The sequence below is a fragment of the Neopsephotus bourkii genome, unplaced genomic scaffold (genome assembly GCF_033783945.1).
Source record: "Neopsephotus bourkii isolate Nb327-2 ecotype Australia unplaced genomic scaffold, CSIRO-AGI_Nbou_v1 NB_357, whole genome shotgun sequence".
Classification (NCBI taxonomy): Eukaryota; Metazoa; Chordata; class Aves; order Psittaciformes; family Psittacidae; genus Neopsephotus; species Neopsephotus bourkii.
In genome coordinates this window covers 2242616-2264908 of record NW_026900863.1, presented here as the reverse complement: position 1 = coordinate 2264908, position 22293 = coordinate 2242616, and the positions used below count along the sequence as shown (strand labels likewise).

The 22293-nt window shown below is 38.6% G+C and overlaps 1 protein-coding gene across 2 annotated transcripts in view; it reads left to right on the top strand.

The window, feature by feature from the left end:
• TENM2 (teneurin transmembrane protein 2) overlaps nt 1-22293 on the top strand; it is a 186501-nt gene that overhangs the window by 66841 nt on the left and 97367 nt on the right. For both annotated transcript variants that reach the window (XM_061348443.1, XM_061348442.1), the window contains 3 exons: nt 6138-6333; nt 9140-9241; nt 13104-13136. In XM_061348443.1, the coding sequence (XP_061204427.1) occupies nt 6147-6333; nt 9140-9241; nt 13104-13136 (322 nt within the window). In that variant the 5' untranslated portion in view covers nt 6138-6146. The remainder of the gene's footprint in view (nt 1-6137; nt 6334-9139; nt 9242-13103; nt 13137-22293) is intronic.

Below are 22293 nucleotides of genomic sequence, written 5' to 3'. Positions count from 1 at the left end.
TGGAAATTGTAGTGGGCTATTGACTTATTTTCAGCCATTCCCAGACATCCATGCAACACAGAAGTTATCCTCTGAGAATATATTCCAGGGTAGGAACCCTAAAAATGTTTTAATTTTGGCTGTAATGCTTCAAATACGTTGTTTTGAGAGCAAAATTATGTCTTTAACTGTTTCAGTGAAGGAATGGTATAATATATTGACCATGTCTCATTTAATTCTGAATTTTGGTTCTCACTTCCTCTATCAGTCCACCTTTGGAAAAAACAGCAGTTTAGTTGAGGAAGGCAAATAAATGTATAAATCATGACGTGAAAATGACTTAGGGTAACCAAAGCCTCTAAGCAGTCATCAAGTTTAGCTATAAATGCAAGTTAATTATGATTGTCTAAGACATGATGAAGGGTTGCCTGTATGTTTCACAAAAAATCCAGTTGGTTTTAACTGGTAGTATAACTTAATTTTTTTAATTCAAGACGAACTTTAATTTCTATTGCACTGTGATCAAATATATTTGTTCTAGTTTTCATTATGATGTTCTCATATCAGAAGACTATGAACAGGTAAAGCTTCCTTTCTTTCTTTCTCTCCACCTTATGTGGATTGGATGTAAATTTTGTGACCTTTTTGTTCTATTAAATAATGAGAAATATCAACTGTGTTTCCTAGTGGGCTGGATAACTCCTTAGAGAACCTGTTTTCTAGGCTTTGGAGGAAGCAATTCCAACCCTTTTCCATAAAAGCAGTTCATGAAATCCACCAGTATAATCTACAGAATTACCTTCCCATGTTCATGCTGGATCTTACTGCTTGTCAACAGGGTGGTATAGCAGAAGATTGCTTAGCATTTTTGCCCAACAATCAAAATCCAGCCAAGCTGCTACGAAGAGAAATAATTTTACAGAAAGAAAGGCAACCTGTTACAGACCTGAGTTAGTGAAAAGAAGCCTTGTCTGACAAAAAGGAGAATAGGTTCCTATTAATGAAAATAGTCTGAAGTTGACACCAGATGATATTTTAAAATTGAAATTTAAAATCCTTGTTTCTGCAGGTTAAGAACATGAGCTGTAAAGCAGTGAACAACTACACTTGACAGTTCATCACTGATCAGTGTTGATATGTCAAGCCAAGTAAAATCCTTTGTGGGAGCAAGTCAATAATCAGCAAATTAGGTACATGATTAACCTGAGACAACAAGACGCATTTCCTGTCTGAGAGCCCTGCTGAGATTTAACCTTCTCAGTATTACTGTTTAGCAAATATTCCAAATGCCTGGTTTAGTCAGTCAAACTGATGTAGCTGTAAACTTGTCTAGAAGCAGTCTTGTGTGCCATGTGCATAGGGAATGGAGCTCTGGGGGGAAAAGTGAAAATGCAGTTTTGAGTGGCAAGCAGACTACAAACAGGAATGCATTACTTTCAAGCAGAATTCTTCCAACTTGTTTAGTAATACATAGAAATAACAAAATGCACATTGAGGGCTTGAATGATCAATAGGAAAGTAGGAGAAGGTAGTCATATTAATAAACTTGATTATAGAAAATGAATTGTAGATGTCAAATAATGCATGAAGTGGCTTTGCAGAGATTACAGCAATTATGATAATGCTACACGTTGATAGAACATTTAAGATGACACATGGAATAAGGTAACCTTAGATAGAAACATCATTATAATATCTGGGCAAGGTAGTGAATGAAGAGGTAAGGTTTTCATTTCCAGCAGTGTCATACACTTACAAATTTTCAATGTCAAAATGAAAATTGTTTTCAATTATAGCAGGAAATGGCTTTATTTGAAACAACTTAAATAGCCAGAGAGCCTTAGGGTTACCTTGTTTCTAGCCAGTGCTCAAACATGCTTAGGTGCTCTGGCCACCTTGTGGCAGCTGAGCTGTTATTACTGAATGCTGTGCAGCACTGGACTGGTTGTGTGGTGTCATATTCAAATGCTGGCTGTCACTGTGGGTATCAGATGTTTCATGGGTGTATTTTAATGAATAATTACCAACTGGATTTTATGAAGAACTAATTTTAACGCACTTTGCAAACAAGTTTCCCTGACATATGTTTTCTTGGCTGCTTAGGTCTTACAGGGCTTTGGCATAAAGACAAAGGCTAGCCACAACTCCAAACATGTTTTTTCTTCCTCCCTCATCCCCCACTATTTGAATATGCATCCATTAAGGGCACTAAAAAATTCTTCCTTTTCAATTCCTAATTTCAAACACTGTTGGGGATTTTGTGGAAGCATGCAAATAGTTTCAAGTCTAAGAAAAAAAACAAAGATATCTGAAGGGGGCTACAAGGATGCTGGAGAGTGACCTTCATCAGGGACTGTAGTGATAGGACAGGGGGTAATGGGTCCAAACTGAAACCAGGGGAGGTTCAGGCTAGATATAACAGCTCTTCCCTGTGAGGGTGGTAAGGCACTGGCATAGATTGCCAAGAGCTGTGGCTGCCCCATCCCTGGCAGTGTTCAAAGCTAGGCTGGACGGGGCTTGGGTGCTATATGGATAGCATTGGGCAGTGTACTCACTATGGTATATGTAAAATTCCAAAGCTGTTTTGCTGACTCCCCATGATTACTGGAAAAAGAAAGTCCTTATTAACCTGTGAATAAAATGCTTGGGAGGATAGAAAGCACTGAATGGAGAAATTATAAAAGCAAATTGCCCAGAAAGAACTTAGTATGAGATTTAGGTTTGTAAATAAAGGTATGCAGTAGAGCTTTGGTATGCTGTGTAGTAAAAATAAACCAACTTACTGAGAATGTGAGTTGAGATTTGATTAGAAATACAGGCTGGCAAGTCACTGCTTCTATGGAGCTTTAATAATAGTAAGTACTCCCCACTGCAAAACTGATCTCTGAAGATGTAGTCATTTGGAATTTCTGGTGCATTTTGTTTCTGAGCTGCTTTTTCCATTTTTGTGTGACTTTTGGCATGAAGCCCTGAAATATAAAAGATCATTAAAAGAAAAAAAGAAAAAAAGTCAGTGAAAGTTGCAAATTACTTCAGAGGTTCAGTTGGGTTTGACAGATCCATTCCCCAATTCATGTGACTTAGTAGTCTCTTCCTTAGCAGTTGTCTTAGATTAAAGACTCTACAGTTGCTTCCTAATGATCGTGAAAGTGCTTTCATTCTTTTCCTAGATGGTTCTTCTATGCATAATTGTCAACAAGTAGCTTTAAAGCAAGAGTGATATCTTCAGCACAACGTTATAGTCTGTAGTTAATCATGCAGCTGGTAAATCAGAAAATCAACAGGGCCTGAAGAAGCAAACTAATGATCTAGAGAACCATGTGAAGAAATCTTACCCAGTTATGAATTCACAGCACCATCTTGGTGACCCTTTACTCAGGGCATTCAGATTTTGGGGTACCTGGTACTTGCTGACATTAAGATTTGTACACCCAGGAAACCACCAGCAGATACATTCTCTTCCTTCTTTTTCTTCAGCACTGAGGAATTCAAAGAGGGATAAAAATGTATTGTTATGTCCTGTATCAGTTTGCACCAGTACTTTACTGTTCATAAAGTTACTCAGGTTTAGTCATTTTGCCTTTGCCTGAGCTTGAAATAGTTCTTCATAGTTGGATTGAAGAGGGGCAATACCAGTCATAACTTTACCAAAGTTAAAATTGAAGCCTTATGGGAGGTCATGCCAAGGGACCTGCTCTCACTAGGTCACACCCCATTATTGTGAAAAGAGATTCTGTAGCTAAAACTACTTCAAACTGTTTCAGCCTGAATACTCTTCCCCTTCGATCTTGCCAACTGCTGAGCTTTCTCTACTATATGAGGTAGAATCAGCATCAAACAGAGGGGAGGCAGAGGAACCTGCCAGCACAAGCAGAGATGAACAGCATGTTGCCAGTGAGAAATGTCAGCTTTTATTGCTACTTCCTTAGTTGACCCTTTGTGAACAATTGTTCTGAAGAGCAAGATTTCTTTTTCCCAAGATGTTGCCCGAGTAATAACATTTCCCAAGGAGGTGATGAGTCTGTCCTTAACCTCTGACTGTTAGACGATGGGTTTTAGCAATATTTCCAGATGTCATTGATTTAAGAGATAGATGTGTGTGTGTTTGGAACCTCTGATACTCTGAAAGTTACTGACATGCCAGAATTCTCTAAATCTCTGGTCTGCACTGGCTTCAATGTACTAACTTACCTGATTTGCCTCCTCCTGAAATAATCCTTTGGGGGGAAAAAGAAAAGGCTCAAGTGGATGGCAATCTGTTATTAACAGTTCAGTGACAGTTTTTATTCTATCTCTCCTACTCTCTCCCACAATTAAAGGCATAGGAAAGAGTGGATAATGTGCTCTTGACAATGCTTTCAACATTACTAGACCTGGGCTCAAATTCCTACCCTGCCATGGATTTCCTTTGTGGTTGCATATTGGTGTCAGTTCCACATGTTTAACTGGAAAGTAATGGTACTTCCATACTTTTCCCTTTGTTGCAAGGCTGAGCGTATCAAGGACTCTACACTGCTCGTGTATAACTGCTACAGATTTTCAAGTAGAAGGGTCAGCTTTCATACCCCACTTTTGGAGAGATGTGTAGCATGGCACTTAGTGTTAAATCAGTTCATTTGCCTGTCTCTTCTACTAGAAGGGAGAATCTTCACTATTTTATTGCATATTGTGTATTATTTACTAGAACTCACTGTTAATGAGTAGAATGCAGTGCACAGAACAGCCCTCTGTGGATGTTTAGTCTGTTTAGGATGCAAGATTACAGTTTTCTATTTCAGCTGAAAGCAAGTGAAGGTGTATGTTTTCCCATAGCTGTCGCAAGCACAGACTGTATGTGCTAGAGGGAAATGCAATGAAATTACTGGCAAGCAAGCAAGCACATGCTATTACTGTATTTTATTGAACACATACATCTTTCTTTAGACATGTCTATCTCTCTCTATCTACTCCTACATAGATAAATGTGTCTAAAACAAGATGTGTTTTCATGGGGGACTTGTTATACAACTATCAAAAAATTAGATATATCTTTTTTGTTGTTTCCTTAAGGGCTTCCCTTCAACAGGGACTATGAGAACTAGTAACTTGAGCATTAGCATCAGCTTGAGGGGTCCAGGATCACAGACATGAAAAACAGACAAAAAGCCTATTAGGACAGCTAGTCCAGCTGCTTTGTTATGCAGTTATTCCCTGTTGTAGATTAACTAATATTTCTTCCAGTCCTGTTTAATTGTGTGGTGTGGTGGCATCTCCACTGGGAGGCTATTTACTGAGCTTAATAGATGGGAAGCTTATCTGACATTCATCTTAAATTTCTTTCTTTCTTTTTTTTAGTTTCATGCCATTAATGGTGCCATTCCTCTTATGCTCTAAATAATCACTTACTCTGTTTGATCCCTTTTCCAAAGATTAATGTAATGTTCTACCTTACTTGGAAACCATCCAACCAGAAATTCTCAATTTTCCTTAATATAAGTTCAATTCTTTCAGCCACTTGATTTGTGTTATTCCTTTCCATGCTCCCTCTGGTTTTTGTATCCTACTTGTTCCACATACAAACTCAGGTAAGCAGCTCTTACTCTGTGATGTAAGCTTGTACAGTGTCTTTTAATCGGGTGCTAACATTAGACAAACATATTTCTTGTTTGGGCTGTTCCTGTTTGTTTTGACGTTCTGGGGGCTTCCATTCAATTATATGTCTGGAGCTACATCCAAGGCTTCTGTTCCTCTTGCAGCAAGAATTTATTGTAGCAATTGCTTAGAAAAATGTGTGTATCTCATAGGGTAAAGGTTTTCAGCTTCGAAAACTGTGTAGGAACCTAAAAATTGATGGATCATATCACTGATTTCCATTTCTTTTTCAAAACCCAACCTGTCAAGAAATACCATTTGTACATATTTTGATCACGTATGCAGAGCAAAGATGCATGACTCTATGGCACTGTTTAAGAAAGACAAAAGTCACAGAATCTCTGTGTGTGCCAATGTTGACCAGTAAATACTAGTTTCATGTTGACGTATCTTCCAGAAATACCACTTTCTGACCAGGTAGAAGAGAAAATATGGTGTGGAATGTTGAGCTGACAGGTCTGTTTGTTTGGGGGTTTGTTTGTTTGTTCTTTTTCTTTCCCCCACCCCCCTGTTTTTTCCTGCTGCAGTACGATTTCATGGAGCGCTTGGATGGGAAAGAGAAATGGAGTGTTGTGGAGTCCCCACGGGAACGTCGAAGTATTCAGACCCTTGTTCAGAATGAGGCTGTGTTTGTTCAATACTTGGATGTGGGTTTGTGGCACCTGGCATTTTACAATGATGGCAAGGACAAAGAAGTGGTCTCTTTCAGTACAGTTATTCTGGGTAGGTATCTCCACAGCCTGAACATTGTTCCTATCTGTTTATACTTTGCCTTACTTAAAGCCATAATACTTTGTTGTGATCTTCAGTATTAGTCCTGTTTATTCTTATGTTATGGGGTTGGTTTTTTTTTCTCAATACTATGTCAAAAGGTCTGCAGTGGGGTGATGATCTGAATTTGCTTATTTCTCTTTTAAGATTTTAGCATTCCCATAGATCTTTAGGTTAGTTCTGGAAAGCAAGACTCACATCTAAGTTCAGTCTGGGTTGAAGCATTCCTGAGTTACTGTTCCTCTCCTTTATCTATTTTATACTTCCTGTTTGCTTCTCTGGAGAAGCCTCTTTGTCTGGAATAAAGAGTATTCTTTTTTATGGAAGAGGATCTAACAGGAGAGCTGTTTAATCATAGTAGAAAGACAGCCCAACAAACTGACATCTGCGAATGAGATTATTGTTTGCAGAGATTAATCAAGAATGTTAGTTAGCTGTATGCTGGTTTACAGTTTACTACTCACTACCTACCAGATAGTGGGTCATATCCTCAACATGGTAGAATCAAGAGCAGAAGAACATATAGCCTATGATCTGAGAAGCCTGCAGTAGGGTTACATTTAGCTGAAAATCAAACCAAGTCTAAGTTCTTCCAGGTTTCTTAGAAGGTTTGTTGAACTTTGAAGCACTTAATGAACTTTGCTGAATATCTTGTCACAGTGGCATAAAAATTCTGTGATAGTCTCTGTGTTATTCTGTCCTGGCTGGTGAAATGTTAAATGGCACTAGATTGTCTAAAATTGTAATAGCTGTTAGTTTAGGGGAAGAGAAACTGAAAAAAGTCCAAGTGAGTTTTTAAGCTTGGTGGAAAAAGGTTGGAGGTCTTTTGCAGTCTTACCTGAGTAATGATATGAAGCTTATATTTTTTTCCATTAGTATAAAATTCAGCTTGTTGGCTTAAGACCCAAAGGGTACAGGAGGACAGTTAATACTCTGTCATCAAGTATGAATGTAATTGTTTCTGTTAACCTCAGTCAAGGTGAAAAAATTCTTCCATGGCTTACATCTGGTTTTGTAAGAGCTAGTAGGTGCTATGCATGTGGATATACATATATCTGCATATTTGCCCATACAATACTTTGTCTGCTTCTTCAAAACCAACAAGAACATTTGTGCTTATATCCTGTTACACATCTATTGTGCTTAGAAAACCTTCACCTATGATAAGCTGTCCTTAAAAGAGTTGCCGGGTCTAGGCTACAGCTTTCAAGAGCATCAAAGGTCTAATAGTCAGGTAGACTACTTGATAGTGCAATAATAGTAATTGGGCTGAAATGTGGAGAAAAGTATAGTGGTTTATCTGGTTCAGAGGTTCTCCTGCACGCACCTAGTATCAGACATTTCATTATCAAAGGGTCTGAGACACGTGCCAGTTTTTCTGATGTGGAAGAGGAGAAAGAATAACAGAAATGATGTTAACACCCAGAGAATACTAAATTTATCATTATTTTGAATACACAGAAAATGCTTTTCTGTGCCATGAAGCAAAATAATGAAAATAACCTATAGACAAGCTTCTTGATGAGACATGTTGGCATCTTTGAGCATTACATTTCAGGGTTTTTTTCCATTGTTTACATGAATCGTTTCAAGTGGCCAAGTTGATGACTTCTCTGAACATTTACTTTGCAGTGGTTTTACTTAGCGTCCTGCAACTGTGAAACTAGGGTTAAAATTGTGCTTGAATCTTTCTTCTCCTTTCAGTTTAATTTGACAGAAAAATACTTTGTGTGGTTCTTCTAGTTCCAAATCCAAAATTCATTTTCTGTGTTGTGCAGCTGCCATTTGTTTAGTGTCTGGAACTGACAGAGCCATTTAGTTTGGGACCACAGGTCCCACAATAACAGGGAGTAAGAGTGAAGACTAACACCATTCCAGTTAGAGTTTTGTTCCAATAATTCAGTGTTGAAAATAAGCTGCATTGAAATCTAACAGCTTTCAAATGAAAGTGATTTTAAAACTTAATTTCAAAATTGGAATTTTATTTCTAGGTTTCTGTGATGTGAATTAGTGTGTGTATTATACAAATAACAACAGAAATTGTGGAGAAGAAGTATTTTGATACAGCTGATGTGCTGATTTCTCAGGTTATTGAAGTCATCAACACTTCAGTCACTCACTTCAACTATGCTGTTAAACCTTGTCTGATGTTTTTACAGACCTTTTCTTCATCCTGTTGGATGGCAACTTGCACGGTTTTTATTTATTTTTTTTTAAGGATAAAGAATATTTTCTGGAGCAAAAGAGCTCCTGTTTGTCATGTTCAGTAGATATTTCTGTCAGCTTAATTAATGAGGCTTTAAATGTCTGTAGAAGGAAGGGAAGATATACTCCTTGGGATAATCAGTTTCACATGGAAGAGTGGTTGTGCAAGTTCAAAGTCTAATTGCAAAAGGGAGATTGTCGATTTTCCTGATGAAGCATTATGTTTGCTACATAATATGAATTCAGACATAGCTGTAGAGGTCTTAAGAGCCAATCTTGTCTACCTGTTGGAACAGAGGACTTTAGCATTATTAGACTACTTCGAGCTCTAATAGTGCCCAGAGCATATATGACTTTAGTGTGTTATTAGACCTCTACACTTACTCATGCTGCCATAAAGCTTGATACGTTTCTGCCCTACCTGAACTTTGAGGTGTTAATATTATTAGCAGTTGTTCTCCTAAGTATTGAAGACAAGATAAAGAAAAATTAAGTGAAGAATCCGTAGCCTAAATGGGAACCAGCTAATGTGCCTGTGATGCTTGTATTTCAGATTCAGTGCAAGACTGCCCACGTCACTGTCATGGGAATGGGGAGTGTGTATCAGGTGTCTGTCACTGCTTTCCAGGATTTCATGGAGCAGATTGTGCTAAAGGTATCATTGTCCCTGTGTTTACAAATAGCCACAGTGTGTGTCTGTGATGTATGGATCTTCAGTGGCTGCTAGTTAGCATGGGTCCAAGCTAGATTCAAATAGATCAATATGCATTTTTTCCTTAGATCTCTTAGTTAAATACAATTGAGTGGAAGTATTGCTACGTTGCCACTGAGGTTCCACAACTACAGATCATTTTGTGTCAAAGGTAGTAGGCAGAAATGGCAGAAAAGATTTATTTTCTGCAAAACTGGATGAATTATCAATGCTTTCAGATAATCCTTAACTGGTTTGCGACAGAAGACTGATTATCTTCATTGATAGCATGTAATGTATTTTCTGTCTTGACTGAGCCTTACTTCCAATACATAGCATCTTTCTTGCATATACAATTACTCTTTGACCAAAGGAAGGTCACCTTTTTTAGGAAAAGAAGTAGGATCTGATAAAGTCTAAAAATAGACTTTTTCTTAAATGTTGATTGTAAATTTTAGCAACTAAACCTAGGAGACGCGTTATTATAAAGGATTAAATAGAAATCTAAAAGCCATCTATGGATTGGCTGTATGTATTTACTAAGTTTTTCTAATAGTTTGGGATAGCAGTCACAGGGAAAAGATTCATGAAGGAGGACCTCTTTAGTTTATACAGCACATATGTTGTCTAAATTCAATTACTAGCTTGTATTCCCTGCTGTTCCTGAGCCGTCAGAACATTTTACAATTTACTTCCTTCTTAGTGTGAGATTTAGGCATACTATCAGTAGCATAAGCTTATAATTATTTTTCACAGGGATAGGTTTGTTAGTGTTCAAAGGAGGAAAACCTACTGTTTGAAAGCTTTTTGACATGCCTCAAAGGGTCTTAGCAATGTGTTCATTTCTACTTAGATTCCTGACCCAGTCCTGAGGACAATTTGTTGTGCCCCACCTCTTTCACTGGTGTAGCAGGGTGGCGTCCAGCATACCCATGTGTGTCTATAAAATACTCCTTCAATAGCTGTTATAGTAGTACTGCAGGGAGTCATTTCCATTTTGTGTCTCCATGTTTGGCTCTTGAAGATGCCCCAGTATAAATATAATATATATATATATATATATAAATAAATAGAAGAAAAGACCCCAAGGGCCTTGGAAAGCTAATGATGTTATTTCAGTACTAGCCCTACTCATTTTAAAGAAGGCTTCAACTAGCTTGCATGTTGTTTGATTACCTGAGAAATTAAAGCACTTTGGCAAATCTATAGAGGAGATATTTGTATATTACAATGTAAATGGTATGATAATGTGTGCTATAAATACACAGTGACAGCTATATGCATTTCTGTGGTGTTAACCTGTGAAAGTATGCATGCAGTGACTGTGTGCTTCACTGCCACCCTTCACACATCCATGGCCATTAAATCAAGCCATTTGCATTTTGAGTTGTGGATCAGCCCTGCATTGTGTACTGAGCCTCTATGTAACACTGTATTCTATGTTAATGCTAGAAAGTACTTGTTCAGGCTGTGTCAGATAAGTAGCTTTTCTGTAGGGTACTTGTCAGACTGTATCTGCCAGGCTTCTCCTGCCCCTCAGTTCCTTTCCTCTGCTTCCTGCTTGTCCTTTGTGTGTTGTCTCTTTCTCCTCAAAAGCAGAAATGGTTTCTTGGAAGCTTCTTTCAACTCTTACTGTTTTCTTGTCAGACATCATGGTATTTCTAAAGAACAAAGAAGCTTGAAAAGCTACATAAACTGACAAAAAAGCTGTGTTGACAGAATTCTTGTGCAGCTACGTGCTTGCACAGAAACACATCCTTATGCTGTGAGATATACCCAGAAGGGTACTGCTGAGCTGGGTGTAAGGGCTGTATGCCTCACCCATTTCACAGCACTGTCAGGCCTCTTCTAATGTCCACAGATTTTTCTGCATATTTGAATGCAGATTATATGTGAGAGCAGTTTCGGAAGACAGAAATCAGAATTGGAATTGGCTGCATAGCAAAACACAGTAAAATGAGAGAGAGAATTAAATCTTTTTCTGGAATGCTGTATGTATGGACACATGTTTAATATACATTTACCATCATGTTACAGTTATATTTAAGCTGTCACAAGTCTTTCCATCTGACTTTTTTAATTATTATTTCCCTAACAACACATCTTTCACTGTCTCAGTTCTCCACTGAAAAATAATTTGAGGCAAGACTTAAATAGAATATTGTGGAGAAAATGTGCACGAGTTCCTCAGACAGCTTTTAGAACTTGATTCATGCAGTAACACAGCAGTACAAGAGCTTCACATAGGGTGAAACCCAGGTTTGATAGATATGAAGCATGATCTTTTATAGCAGTGAGTCTCCTGTTACAGGGCTGCTCTTGAGGGCATCAGGAGCAATGAATCTTGCAAGAAGTTGTCTGCAAACTTATTGCAGACAGTGTGCAGGTACTCCCCCTGCTATTCTACTCCATTCATGTAGTTCTAAAAGATAAAAATGAAAGAAATCTATAAAAGACAGCTCAGATTTGACTTCTGATCCATTAGTTCCAGGAAAATACCATGAAAATTACTAGAGATGAACTTTTGGACCAATCCACAGGATGAAATAAGTTTTCATACCCTGATTGAGATGAAAGAAATTTCACCCTTTCAAACACTCTTGGCAGAATACTGGGAGGCTTTATTTCTCATCCTTATCTGTGGAAATAGCTTATTCTCAGGTAGCCAATATCAACAGATTTATTCCATCCTTGCTCAGGCAAGATTGCCTGTGAAATCATTTGGAGTTTAACCTAATTAAGAATTCCATCATGCACACACAAAGGTAATCATACATTTTAATCTCATGTGGACAAAACACGGCATTTAAAGAAAAAGAAAGTCTGATAATCAAAAGATAATGCAGTGTGTGGAGATGTATCCTGATGGAGAAAATGTGTACAGTTAAAGCCAGTGGAAGATTTGCTGTAAATTGAACTGCACTGTGAGTAACCTCCTGTCCATGATTATCTGTAAGTTACTGATACAAAGAGATGCTATGGCCAAGGATCGATTAAAGAATCAGACAAGCAGCTATGATTATGTTACTTTGGTGTGTCGTCCCTTTTTTATATTCATCTCTATTTTCCTGCAACCTCTATGGCATAACCACCCAAGTATATCAAGATGTCCTTCCTAGTGTTTCCACTATTAATGTCTAATAATAGTTTGGTCTTTCAGCTGCTAAGTTCTGTGGTAAATCTGCAAGCAGGCATCCTTTGTCATGTCCTGCTTTTCCCCATCTGTAGGGTTCAGTGTTACAATGAGTTGGGTTCCTAGAAGTGACTCAGAGTTGGCTACAATTTCATCCCATCTCATAATATATTTGAAAGTCATGCAACTCTTCCACTCCTTTAACAAAGCTACAGTCTGATACTGATTTGCAAATGTGCTGAGAGACTCCTTCAATTTTGCGTTTTAAAATACTAGGATTTGCATCATGAGCATATTTAGCTAATCGGAAAAGGTGAAGCGATGCACCATCACATGGGATTTCTGCATTGACATGATGAGCAGAGCCTGTTAAGAGATGGTATCTCATTTGTAGCAGAAGGAAAAAAATTGAGTCAAGTCAAATGCCACGAACTTGCCATTTAACAGATACTTCCCATTGATTATGCAACGTAATAAGAAACATGTTTAATATTTGAATCTAAATGGATTGAAGGTTTTGGTTTTTTTTAAACCAGAAATTTGTGCCATGTTTAATCAGTTAACTTTTTTATCTGACTTTTAAAGCTCTTAATATTCAGATTTATGTTATTCGCAGTTTCTTTTCCTGTTCTCCTTGTGTGGGTTTTTCATTCTTTTATTTTCATTCTGTTTGTTTTTGGCTTACTGGCAAAGGACGGCGCCACTTTAATAAGTATAAAAAGAAGGGTAGGTTTTTTTAAATTTCTTTTTCTTTCTTTTACAACATCTATTTAGTTTGACATAGTTACTAAGCTGTAAAGTGTAGTCTATATATTTTTGAATTTATTCTAATGGATTTGCTGTTTCTGATGATTGCCCGCAGCACAATAAGAGTTCCTACCACTGCCATTTCCTTTGTTATGTGTGTGCTGTTAATCTCTGCATAAAACTGTAAAAAGCTGACAGTTATTAGGTAAGTAAGGTATAATTGCTAGAAGTAGCAACTCCTGCTTTTTCTCAGTTGTTGTTATTCAAATTTCAGTTGTTTGGGACTCTTCTTTCTCTGAGGTTATTCAGAGCCTTATTGCTTGGGCAGTGGTGCATAAAATAAGGGGGTTTAGTTCATTGAATACCCTGTTTGAAGCTATTCTCTTAGTGCCATGTGCAGAATGCTCCTAGTGGCATAAGATGTTCTGGGAGTTTTTCCAATGGGTAAAACATGAATTTTGGAGTGCATTTTGACAAATGATTCAGTACTCAGTTCATTGCTGTAGAATGTGTGGTCCATGTGAATGAAAAGTGTCCGGCATATGCTGGTAATGTAAAGGAGATAATATTTCCTCTGTCTGTGACTAAGGAAAACAATATTTGCCTTTATAACTTGGCTGGAAATTTTAAGAACTGAAAATAGTGCAAGCAGACTGAAGTCACTGGAGTCTGAAGGGAAAGGTGAGAGCTGATAATGAATAGCCTTTCTCCTTTGCCTCTCCTGCACATGTTTGTAGCCTGACAGGAGCGATGGGACCCGTGGTGAGGCAGCACTTAGGGTCTTCTGTGACACAGTCAAACTGGTGAATGTGTCTTGTACTATTCAGGTGACTCACTGCAAACTTGTGCAATAACTGATTATAGATGAGACAAGTGAAATATGTTGTATTAAAGTACCCAAAGCAGATTAGTTTGGCAGACAAAAGGAACAATAGTACAGGAAAAATGCCATCTTTATGGTATTATAGAGATTGTCATGAGTAATAACACTTGTTAAAGATTGTCATGAGTAATAGCACTTGTTAAAGCTAATCTATTGTGCTTAGTGCTTCACAAGCAAAACAAATAAGTAAAACCAGTGCCTACCTCCAGGAATTTACCGTGTTAATACAAGCTGAAGGGGAATGAATGGGAGCTAGTTGACAGAAGTAGAGATAAAAGGAAAAAAATGTGATACCCAGTGTCATAAGCACACTAGCAGTGTGACTTTTGTATGTTTTGGGGAACACTGTGGTTAAAGGAAGGTTTGAAGAGGGATAATGGGGCAGATAGATATCATCATGCAGGTGATGGAGGGCAAACGGGGCCTCCAGAGGAGACAGAGCATAAAAAAGTGCTCTTCTAAAAAGCACTTTTTCAATTTGACTTTCAAAAGCATTGTAAATCACAAAGAGGCTGAAGTCATAATTCTAGCAGTGAGCAGTCTGGGGTAAAGCTGTTCTGTAAATGAAGTTACAGCATGAAGCTCACGTTCCATGTGACAAGAGGAAAGGACCTGAAACAGGACTGGGAAAGAAGAGCCCCATTTGATGGATGGATTAACAGATTAACAACATGATTTTTGCAGCACTGTTGCACACAGACACAATTGAAGAAGGCTGAATTTATCAATGCTGGAGAAAAAGGTGCTGATTTAATGTAGGTTTGATTTCCTGAAAGCTAGAGTAATAATTGTGACATGCAATGAAGAAGAAATCTGTAAGACTTTGTCAAAGCCTGAATGTGAGGTGAGGAAACAGATGAGTCAAAAATAACCCCCTGATTTTGAACCGTAATGATAGGTAGAATAATGGTATTGACCACTGTGACAGAGCAAGAATGCAGGGGAGGGCTGAGAAGTAGCAGGATAGGGGGAAAACAGAAATAAGAGAAATAACAACTTCATTGGCAAGCACTTCATGTGTTCATAATCGTAGCATGTCTCATCACACTGTACTCAAAAACAAAAAAGGATTTTAAAAGTGTGCTTTTTCTTTGGAAATGCTGCATTCATGACTTGTCACCCACACATAGCTACATCCTTCCTTGCAGTTGACAAAATTCAGCATGTTCAGCTTCTCTCTTAGTATGTTTTTCTGGGAGGGTCTGGTTTTGAGGTTGGTGTGTTTGTGTGTGTATGTGTGCCAACTTATGAAGGTGCTGCAGCAACAGCACAGCCCTGGCTTGTTACTCAAATCTTCTCTCACAGTGGGTGGGAGCATGAGCTTGCTACGTGAACAGACAGGGCTGTCTTTGGCAGGGTTCCTCTCCATCAGTCCCCACCTCTCAGACTCAGTACCTCAACATGCCATTGTTATAAATTTTCTTCTTCTTTTTCCAGCCTCGTATTAGCAGACATTTCTCATTTCTGGCAAACCGATCATGTTCTCACTTGCCTTCCACTGAGTTCTGTGTACAGGGCAGTGCTTGCCTGTCTGCCCTCAGTTTGCTTAGTTTTATGGAACTGCAGCACACTCTGAATAAGGTTTTGCGCTATCAAGTGTGCCTAAAATAATTGCAGGATAAATAAATGGACATGTAACCTGTTTTGACAATGATTGACAGTCACTGCTGTCCATCAGCTGCTAGCTTGCCTGCATGAAATAATAGCTTTGATCCAGTGTCAGGTAGACAAGTAAAGCCAACACAAAATCCACCACTCTAATTGGCAATTTAAACAGGAGCCAAGAACTGAGAGCGTCACAGGCTGAATTCTTTCTGATTGTTAGTGGTGATGGCTCCAAAAGGGCCTCCAAGCGCACAGTCAGGAGTGCAACAGGGAACAGGATACAGGAACCATCATTTCTAGTCTGCAGCTTTCCTCATCAATCCCATGAACTGTGGGAGATTAGAGGTAAAAACAGGGGACTGAAGAGTCTGGACTCCAGAATTTTGCAGCAGACACCTTGTTAAATTTCTGTTACAATAAGTGGTTCAGCACACAACATTTCATTGCTCTTTAAAAATACGTACCTGTCCCAGTACATTGTAGATGAAATGTGAGGTTTAGCAGATGTTAGCAAGGTGTGTGCTATTAGTAACAGGCTGGTAACATAAAAGTACTCAGAAAACTTTCTAGACTGGCTGCGCAGGTGCTTTATATCCTCTGCATTCTTTTAAGGGAATATTTATAAAGTGGAAATAAAGACCAAGGAGCTACTATTAGCATTGTGAATACTTGAAAAAAATGTACTTTAAAAATACAGATTTCAGCAAGCTAAATATGATCTTCTCATTGTTGTTAAAGCTTTTATAGCTTCTGTTGATTCCAGAATTGAATTCAGGGTTACAAAGAATTTATCTACAGAAAGGTTGTCCTGAATCATTGCAAGTAGGGATGCTCCTGTTGTTTAGAATTTCCCTCTTTTCCTTTGTTACAGTTGTGCCCTTACAAGGCAGCAAAAATGTTTTAGAATTTTTTTAAGATATTTATTTTATGTTGTTAAATATACTAGATATATCTACCACAGCAACTTCATGACTTTTCTATATGAAAACAGCAGCAAACAGACAACCACATTTGTGCTACTGTATTGCATTGCCCTTTCATGTGTTTCTAAATTCATGTTGCAGTGTACGAACTTGACATTATGTATGACTTCTTTTCTCAAAAAGCTTTCAGGATGGAGTTTCAGCTAAGAAGGTAGACTTATTTCTGTAGGAGAAAGCTAAAAGCTAGAAGTATGAAGAAAAAAAATGGGGAATGCCAAGGAATCCTGCCCAAGTTGGTGGCCTTCTATGATGGGGCTATAGAACTGATGGACTGGGGTAGAACAGTAGGCGTCATCTACCTGGACTTGCGTAAAGCATTCGACACTGTCCCACACAACATCCTTGTCTCTAAATTGGAGAGACATCAATTTGATGAATGGACCACTCGGTGGATAAAGAAATGACTGGATGGACACACACAAAGAGTTGTGGTCAATGCCTCGATGTCCGGCTGAAGATCAGTATTGAGTGGTGTCCCTCAGGGATCAGTGTTGGGACTGGTCTTGTTTAACATCTTCGTCGCTGACATGGACAGTGGGATTGAGTGCGCCCTCAGCAAGTTTGCCCATGACACCAAGCTGTGTGGTTTGGTTGATACGCTGGAGGGAAGGAATGCCATCCAGAGGGACCTTGACACGCTTGTGAGGTGGGCTGATGCCAGCCTCATGAAGTTTAACCATGCCAAGTGCAAGGTCCTACACCTGGGTCGGAGCAATCCCAGGCACATCTACAGGTTGGGCAGCGAAGAGATTCAGAGCAGCCCAAGGAGAAGGACTTGGGGGTGTTGGTCAGTGAGAAAATGAACATGAGCCAGCTTCAGTGTGTGCTTGCAGCCCAGAAAGCCAACCATATCCTGGGCTGCATCAAAAGGAGTGTGACCAGCAGGTCAAAGGAGGTGATCCTGCCCCTTTACTCTGCTCTTGTGAGACCTCACTTGGAGTATTGTGTACCGTTCTGGTGTCCTCAACATAAAAAGGACATGGAACTGTTGGAACAAGTCCAGAGGAGGCCACGAGAATGATCAGGGGACTGGAGCACCTCCTGTATGAAGATAGGCTGAGAAAGTTGGGGCTGTTCAGCCTGGAGAAGAGAAGGCTTCATGGAGGCCTCATAGGAGTCTTCCAGTATCTGAAGGGGGCCTATAGGGATGCTGGGGTTGGACTCTTCATTAGGGACCGTAGTGACAGGACAAGGGGTAATGGGTTAAAACTTAACCAGGGGAAATTTAGATTGGATATAAGGAGGAAATTCTTTCCTGTTAGGGTGGTGAGGCACTGGAATAGGTTGCCCAGGGAGGTTATGAATTCTCCATCCTTGGTGGTGTTCAAGGCCAGGTTGGACGAAGCCTTGGGTGCCATGGTTTAGTGTGAGGTGTCCCTGCCCAGGGCAGGGGGGTTGGAACTTGATGACCTTAAGGTCCTTTACAACCCTAACTATTCTATGATTCTATGAATTCTGTAATGATGGAGGAAGGAAATAACTGAGAAAAGATACTAACGCTACTGCTGGTCAAAACATGATAGGCAAAAAGAAGTCTAATTTCAGTGAACCCTGGTGCATCTTCATCTGATCATTCATTACCCAACTTGTAGAAATTCTTTGGTCAGAACCCAAAGACAGAGCCACAGGTAAAACTGTAGCCAAGGTCTATAGGTTGCAACCACTATTTATGGGCTTAGTATGATAAGGAAGTTTGTGTTGCTTATGTCCAAGATGGAAAGCATGTGAAAACACAATAAAATCTTATTAATAGATATTTCTTCAACAGCATTATAGTAATATTTTCATACTTATTAAAAGCTGAGTACATTCATTTGATCTCTCAAGTTACTTTCAAAGCCCGCTCTATTATCAGTTACTTCACTTTATCTTCCCTTCTTATACATGTGCAGCAACAGCACATCTATTTGCACAAATGTTTTCTGTTTCAATAGGTTTTCAATAAACAGCATATTTCAAAAGGTTCCCAGTGCAGCAAGGAGGTGGACATGCATACAAATACGTGCAGGACACAAACCATTGAGCTGCTTAGTTTCTGGCAAGCCAAAAATCCTTCTTTCAATCTTATAATACTTCCATTGGTGGCTAAGAATCTCCCTGCTCTAACTGTAGCCTGCTGAGCTGAATTGTGCTCACTGTGATGTGTGCATTGTAATTTGGTTTTGTGTTTAATTGGTTATCTCATTTAATTGTGTTGCAATCTACATTTTGTTTTTAGTTTGCACTGTCTACATGGATTTGTACTGGTATTTCTTTATTTCATTAAGTTCTAAGAGATTGTCTTTGCAGTTGTTTTGGGATCATCTGGGAGTCCTTGTGATGATGGTAAATGTCATTGAAACAACTATGATTAAGTAGTATTGTAAATCACGTAATAGAAATACAGCTGTTAGAGATCTTTAGACATTTGCCATCCCTGAATAATAGAAACAGCCTTGAATCACTGCTTCAGATTTCCACATGCATGACTTTTTTCATATCTACATTATATCTAGATTTGAACCTGTAATTTAGATCTTTCCCTATACTTAGTCCCTATTTGGGTGAGATTAAATTCAGTTAGCTGCCTTCTCATACAAACAAAAAATATTTCTAATTCAAATGTAGAAGAATGTTTAAACACCTGCAGCCGATGTGGAACTGTGCAATTCATTATGTTATGATTTAAATCTTTTCTGGTAAATTTAATACAGCGAATAGTAGTAACTAAAATGAGACCTAAGCAGTCTGAGTTTTAAATACCCTGAATACTGTAGCTTGTGAGTGCAGTCCTACATCTACTGCGTTGATATTTAGCCAGAGCTAAATCATTACCAGAGAAGTAATAGTTTTTTTACACCATTCACTGGGAAGAGTATAAAATCTTACCAAAAGCATATCTCATTTTTTCATTTCTTTTTCTGGATGCATAAATAGCTTCATGCTCTTAATGCTTCTCTGTTGTGAATCGCAACACATGTTTGGAAGGATAATTCTTGTATTTGGTGTTTGTCCTTACTGCTGTTTTTTGTGAGCTTGAAGCATCAGCTCTTTGATTCCTCACTGGCTTTTTCCACCATTTGAAACCTCTGAAATAGCCTAGTTTTCCGTTTCTCCTCAGTTTTTCTAGTGATGAAGTTATCAAGGCATACAAATGAAGATCTATAGCCTCATCTATGACAGTAGTGGATTTCAACATCTGTTTATTTCCATCTGTTGGTAGAAAGTAAAATTTATTTCTCTGCATGCTCTTGTAATTGTATCAACCTTTCTGCTTATATCTAAAACAGGGATTTCACAATTTTCCTCCAGTCCCATGTATCATGCAGAGTTGAAAAGAATTCCCCCCACCCATTTTTTAATTTTTTATGTCTTCATTTTCAAAAGCACAAGTTAGATGGCAAACTGATCAGTCACACTCTCCTATGGTGAACCAGAACTGGTGCAAGGTAACTTCCATTTCCTTGAATGCACTGATGCCTATGAAAAAGAAATTGAACTGTGCTGCTCTTTCACGATGCAGTCAATAGGGAGGACCCTAACCAGATTGCCTGCAAATCAAGCTACTGTATTTCAAATTATCTTAGTGTACTGCATGAAGAACTACAATCTTTCCTAATGTAGGTAGTGAAAGTTGCAGACCTTCTATAATAGTGGAGGGGGAGCAAACGGGCTGATGGGAGTGTCAAGTCCTGAATGTACCATCAAGAAAAATTCCTCAAGACATTTGAAGCCTGGCACTGCTAGCTGATTTTTCAAGTGTCTAGCTGAACTCAGATGTCCTCTTTCCTCTCTGCCTCCAATGTGTAGTTTGGTTTATACCACTTTCTTTATGTTCAGCTGTGGCTCTTCCGGCAAGACAGTACAGTGGCTTCTTCCTCTTCCCCTCAGGACTCTAGTGTGTTTAGAGAACCAAGACTCAGATTGTTGTTGATGGTTAGCTAGATTGCCTGAACTCATCTTCACACTGGCTGTAATAGAGCTTCAGCCCTTTCAGTCCACCACTAAATCAGTTCTAATATGTCTTGACATTTGGTTAATTTTTATTTTCCCTATTCTTGCAGACTGCATTATTATTGTTATTGAAAATAACGGTCTATTTGTGAAGCAAAATTTTCTTGTACAAGTGACCAACCCCAAGGAGATCATTTTAAGGATTTGCTGTGGTTCTGTAAATTGCTGCTAGATAGATTGTGTGGGAAGACATATTCATATTTCTTACATAGATTTTTTGGTAACAGCCATAAGCAAAGCAGTTATCTAATAGAAATAGATCCTTTGCAGAATGGTAGAGGAGGGAATAGCAAGTGTTGTCCTTTTGACAGATAAGGTTACACTGGGAGCAATGAGAAAAACTATGATCCTTTTGATAAATTTTGGCCAAAGCAAAAGTTTGCTGACTCTTCAGAAGAATATAAATATTCAGTGTGCAATTAATGCTGTACACTCACTTCTATGAGAAATCTTGCCGTTATTTTTGGAGAGCTGCTTAAGTACTTATCGATTGAGAACTTCAGTAACTCCCCAAATGGAGACATCCCCATATCTCTACAGGTATTGTAAATGAATTGAATTAATCATAGGCTTAAAAGTCTCTAGTGATCTTCGTTAACTTTCCTGGGTTTAATTAAAACATCTGTGCGCTTTTAATTTATCGATTCATCCAACTCATATGTCATGTTTTTAACACACCCCAGCATGCTCTGCATCATTTTTAACCCGATTTCCACTTAACTAAAGCAATTAAATTCACCCTGGATTAATTAAAGCATCCATACTTTAGTGCTTAAGTCAGCGTGTGCTGCTTTCCCCAAATGGTTTCTGAATGTCAGAGATTTGACACACCTGATGGGTTTTTTGTCCTTCTGGAAATTATTCTGTGAATCTCTTGCTTACTAATGTGCAGTTTGACAGAGCTAGACAAGGGAGCCTGGTAAGGAGCACGTGTGGGCTACTGCAGGAAGGACTGCAGGGCATGACTGCTGTGAGAGGCTGTACATGTTTAAATACTGGCCTGATGCCTGCAAGAGTAAAGTAACACTAGTGGTAAATAATTCAAATTATTTGCATGTAGTCAAAGTAAACAGTTTCATGGGGTAACAGATAAAGCATATGTCAGTGACAGTTACTCATAGCTGTTCGTTCTGCTTCTGGGTGAACTTCTGCAAGGTGACTTGGAAGAGCACAAGGTTTTAGAGCAACCTGACAGATGTTCTAGATACTTCTGTTCATAAGGAGATTTCAGCCTGGCCAAAGTTAGTGATCTCTGAAGAGCAGGCAGTCTGGTCAGCCAGGGCTTTGGTATACAACTATAGTAGGATTCAGCACTAGCATCAGTAAAATATATCTTCACTTGCTTACATCTTTATCTGATTTCTCCATTAAAAACAAATTACTATTTGTAGGCTAAATGTTACATATGCATCACCGAGACAAAGACCAAACACAAAAACACCAGAACAGTGTGAACCTATGGATATTTTTTAGGTTATTTGGAAGAAGGCAGTTGTAGATGACATTGGGTTTGGATTATTCCTGTGTCTCTATTCCAGTTTGGAGCTGACCTGGAATGCATTTATTGGTATCAGAACAGACTATCTTAAACAGTATTCCATCATCTTTGTATACTGGCAAAATCATGCATAATCTCTCAGCAGTAGCAACTTAATCTATGCTAAAAGGAAGT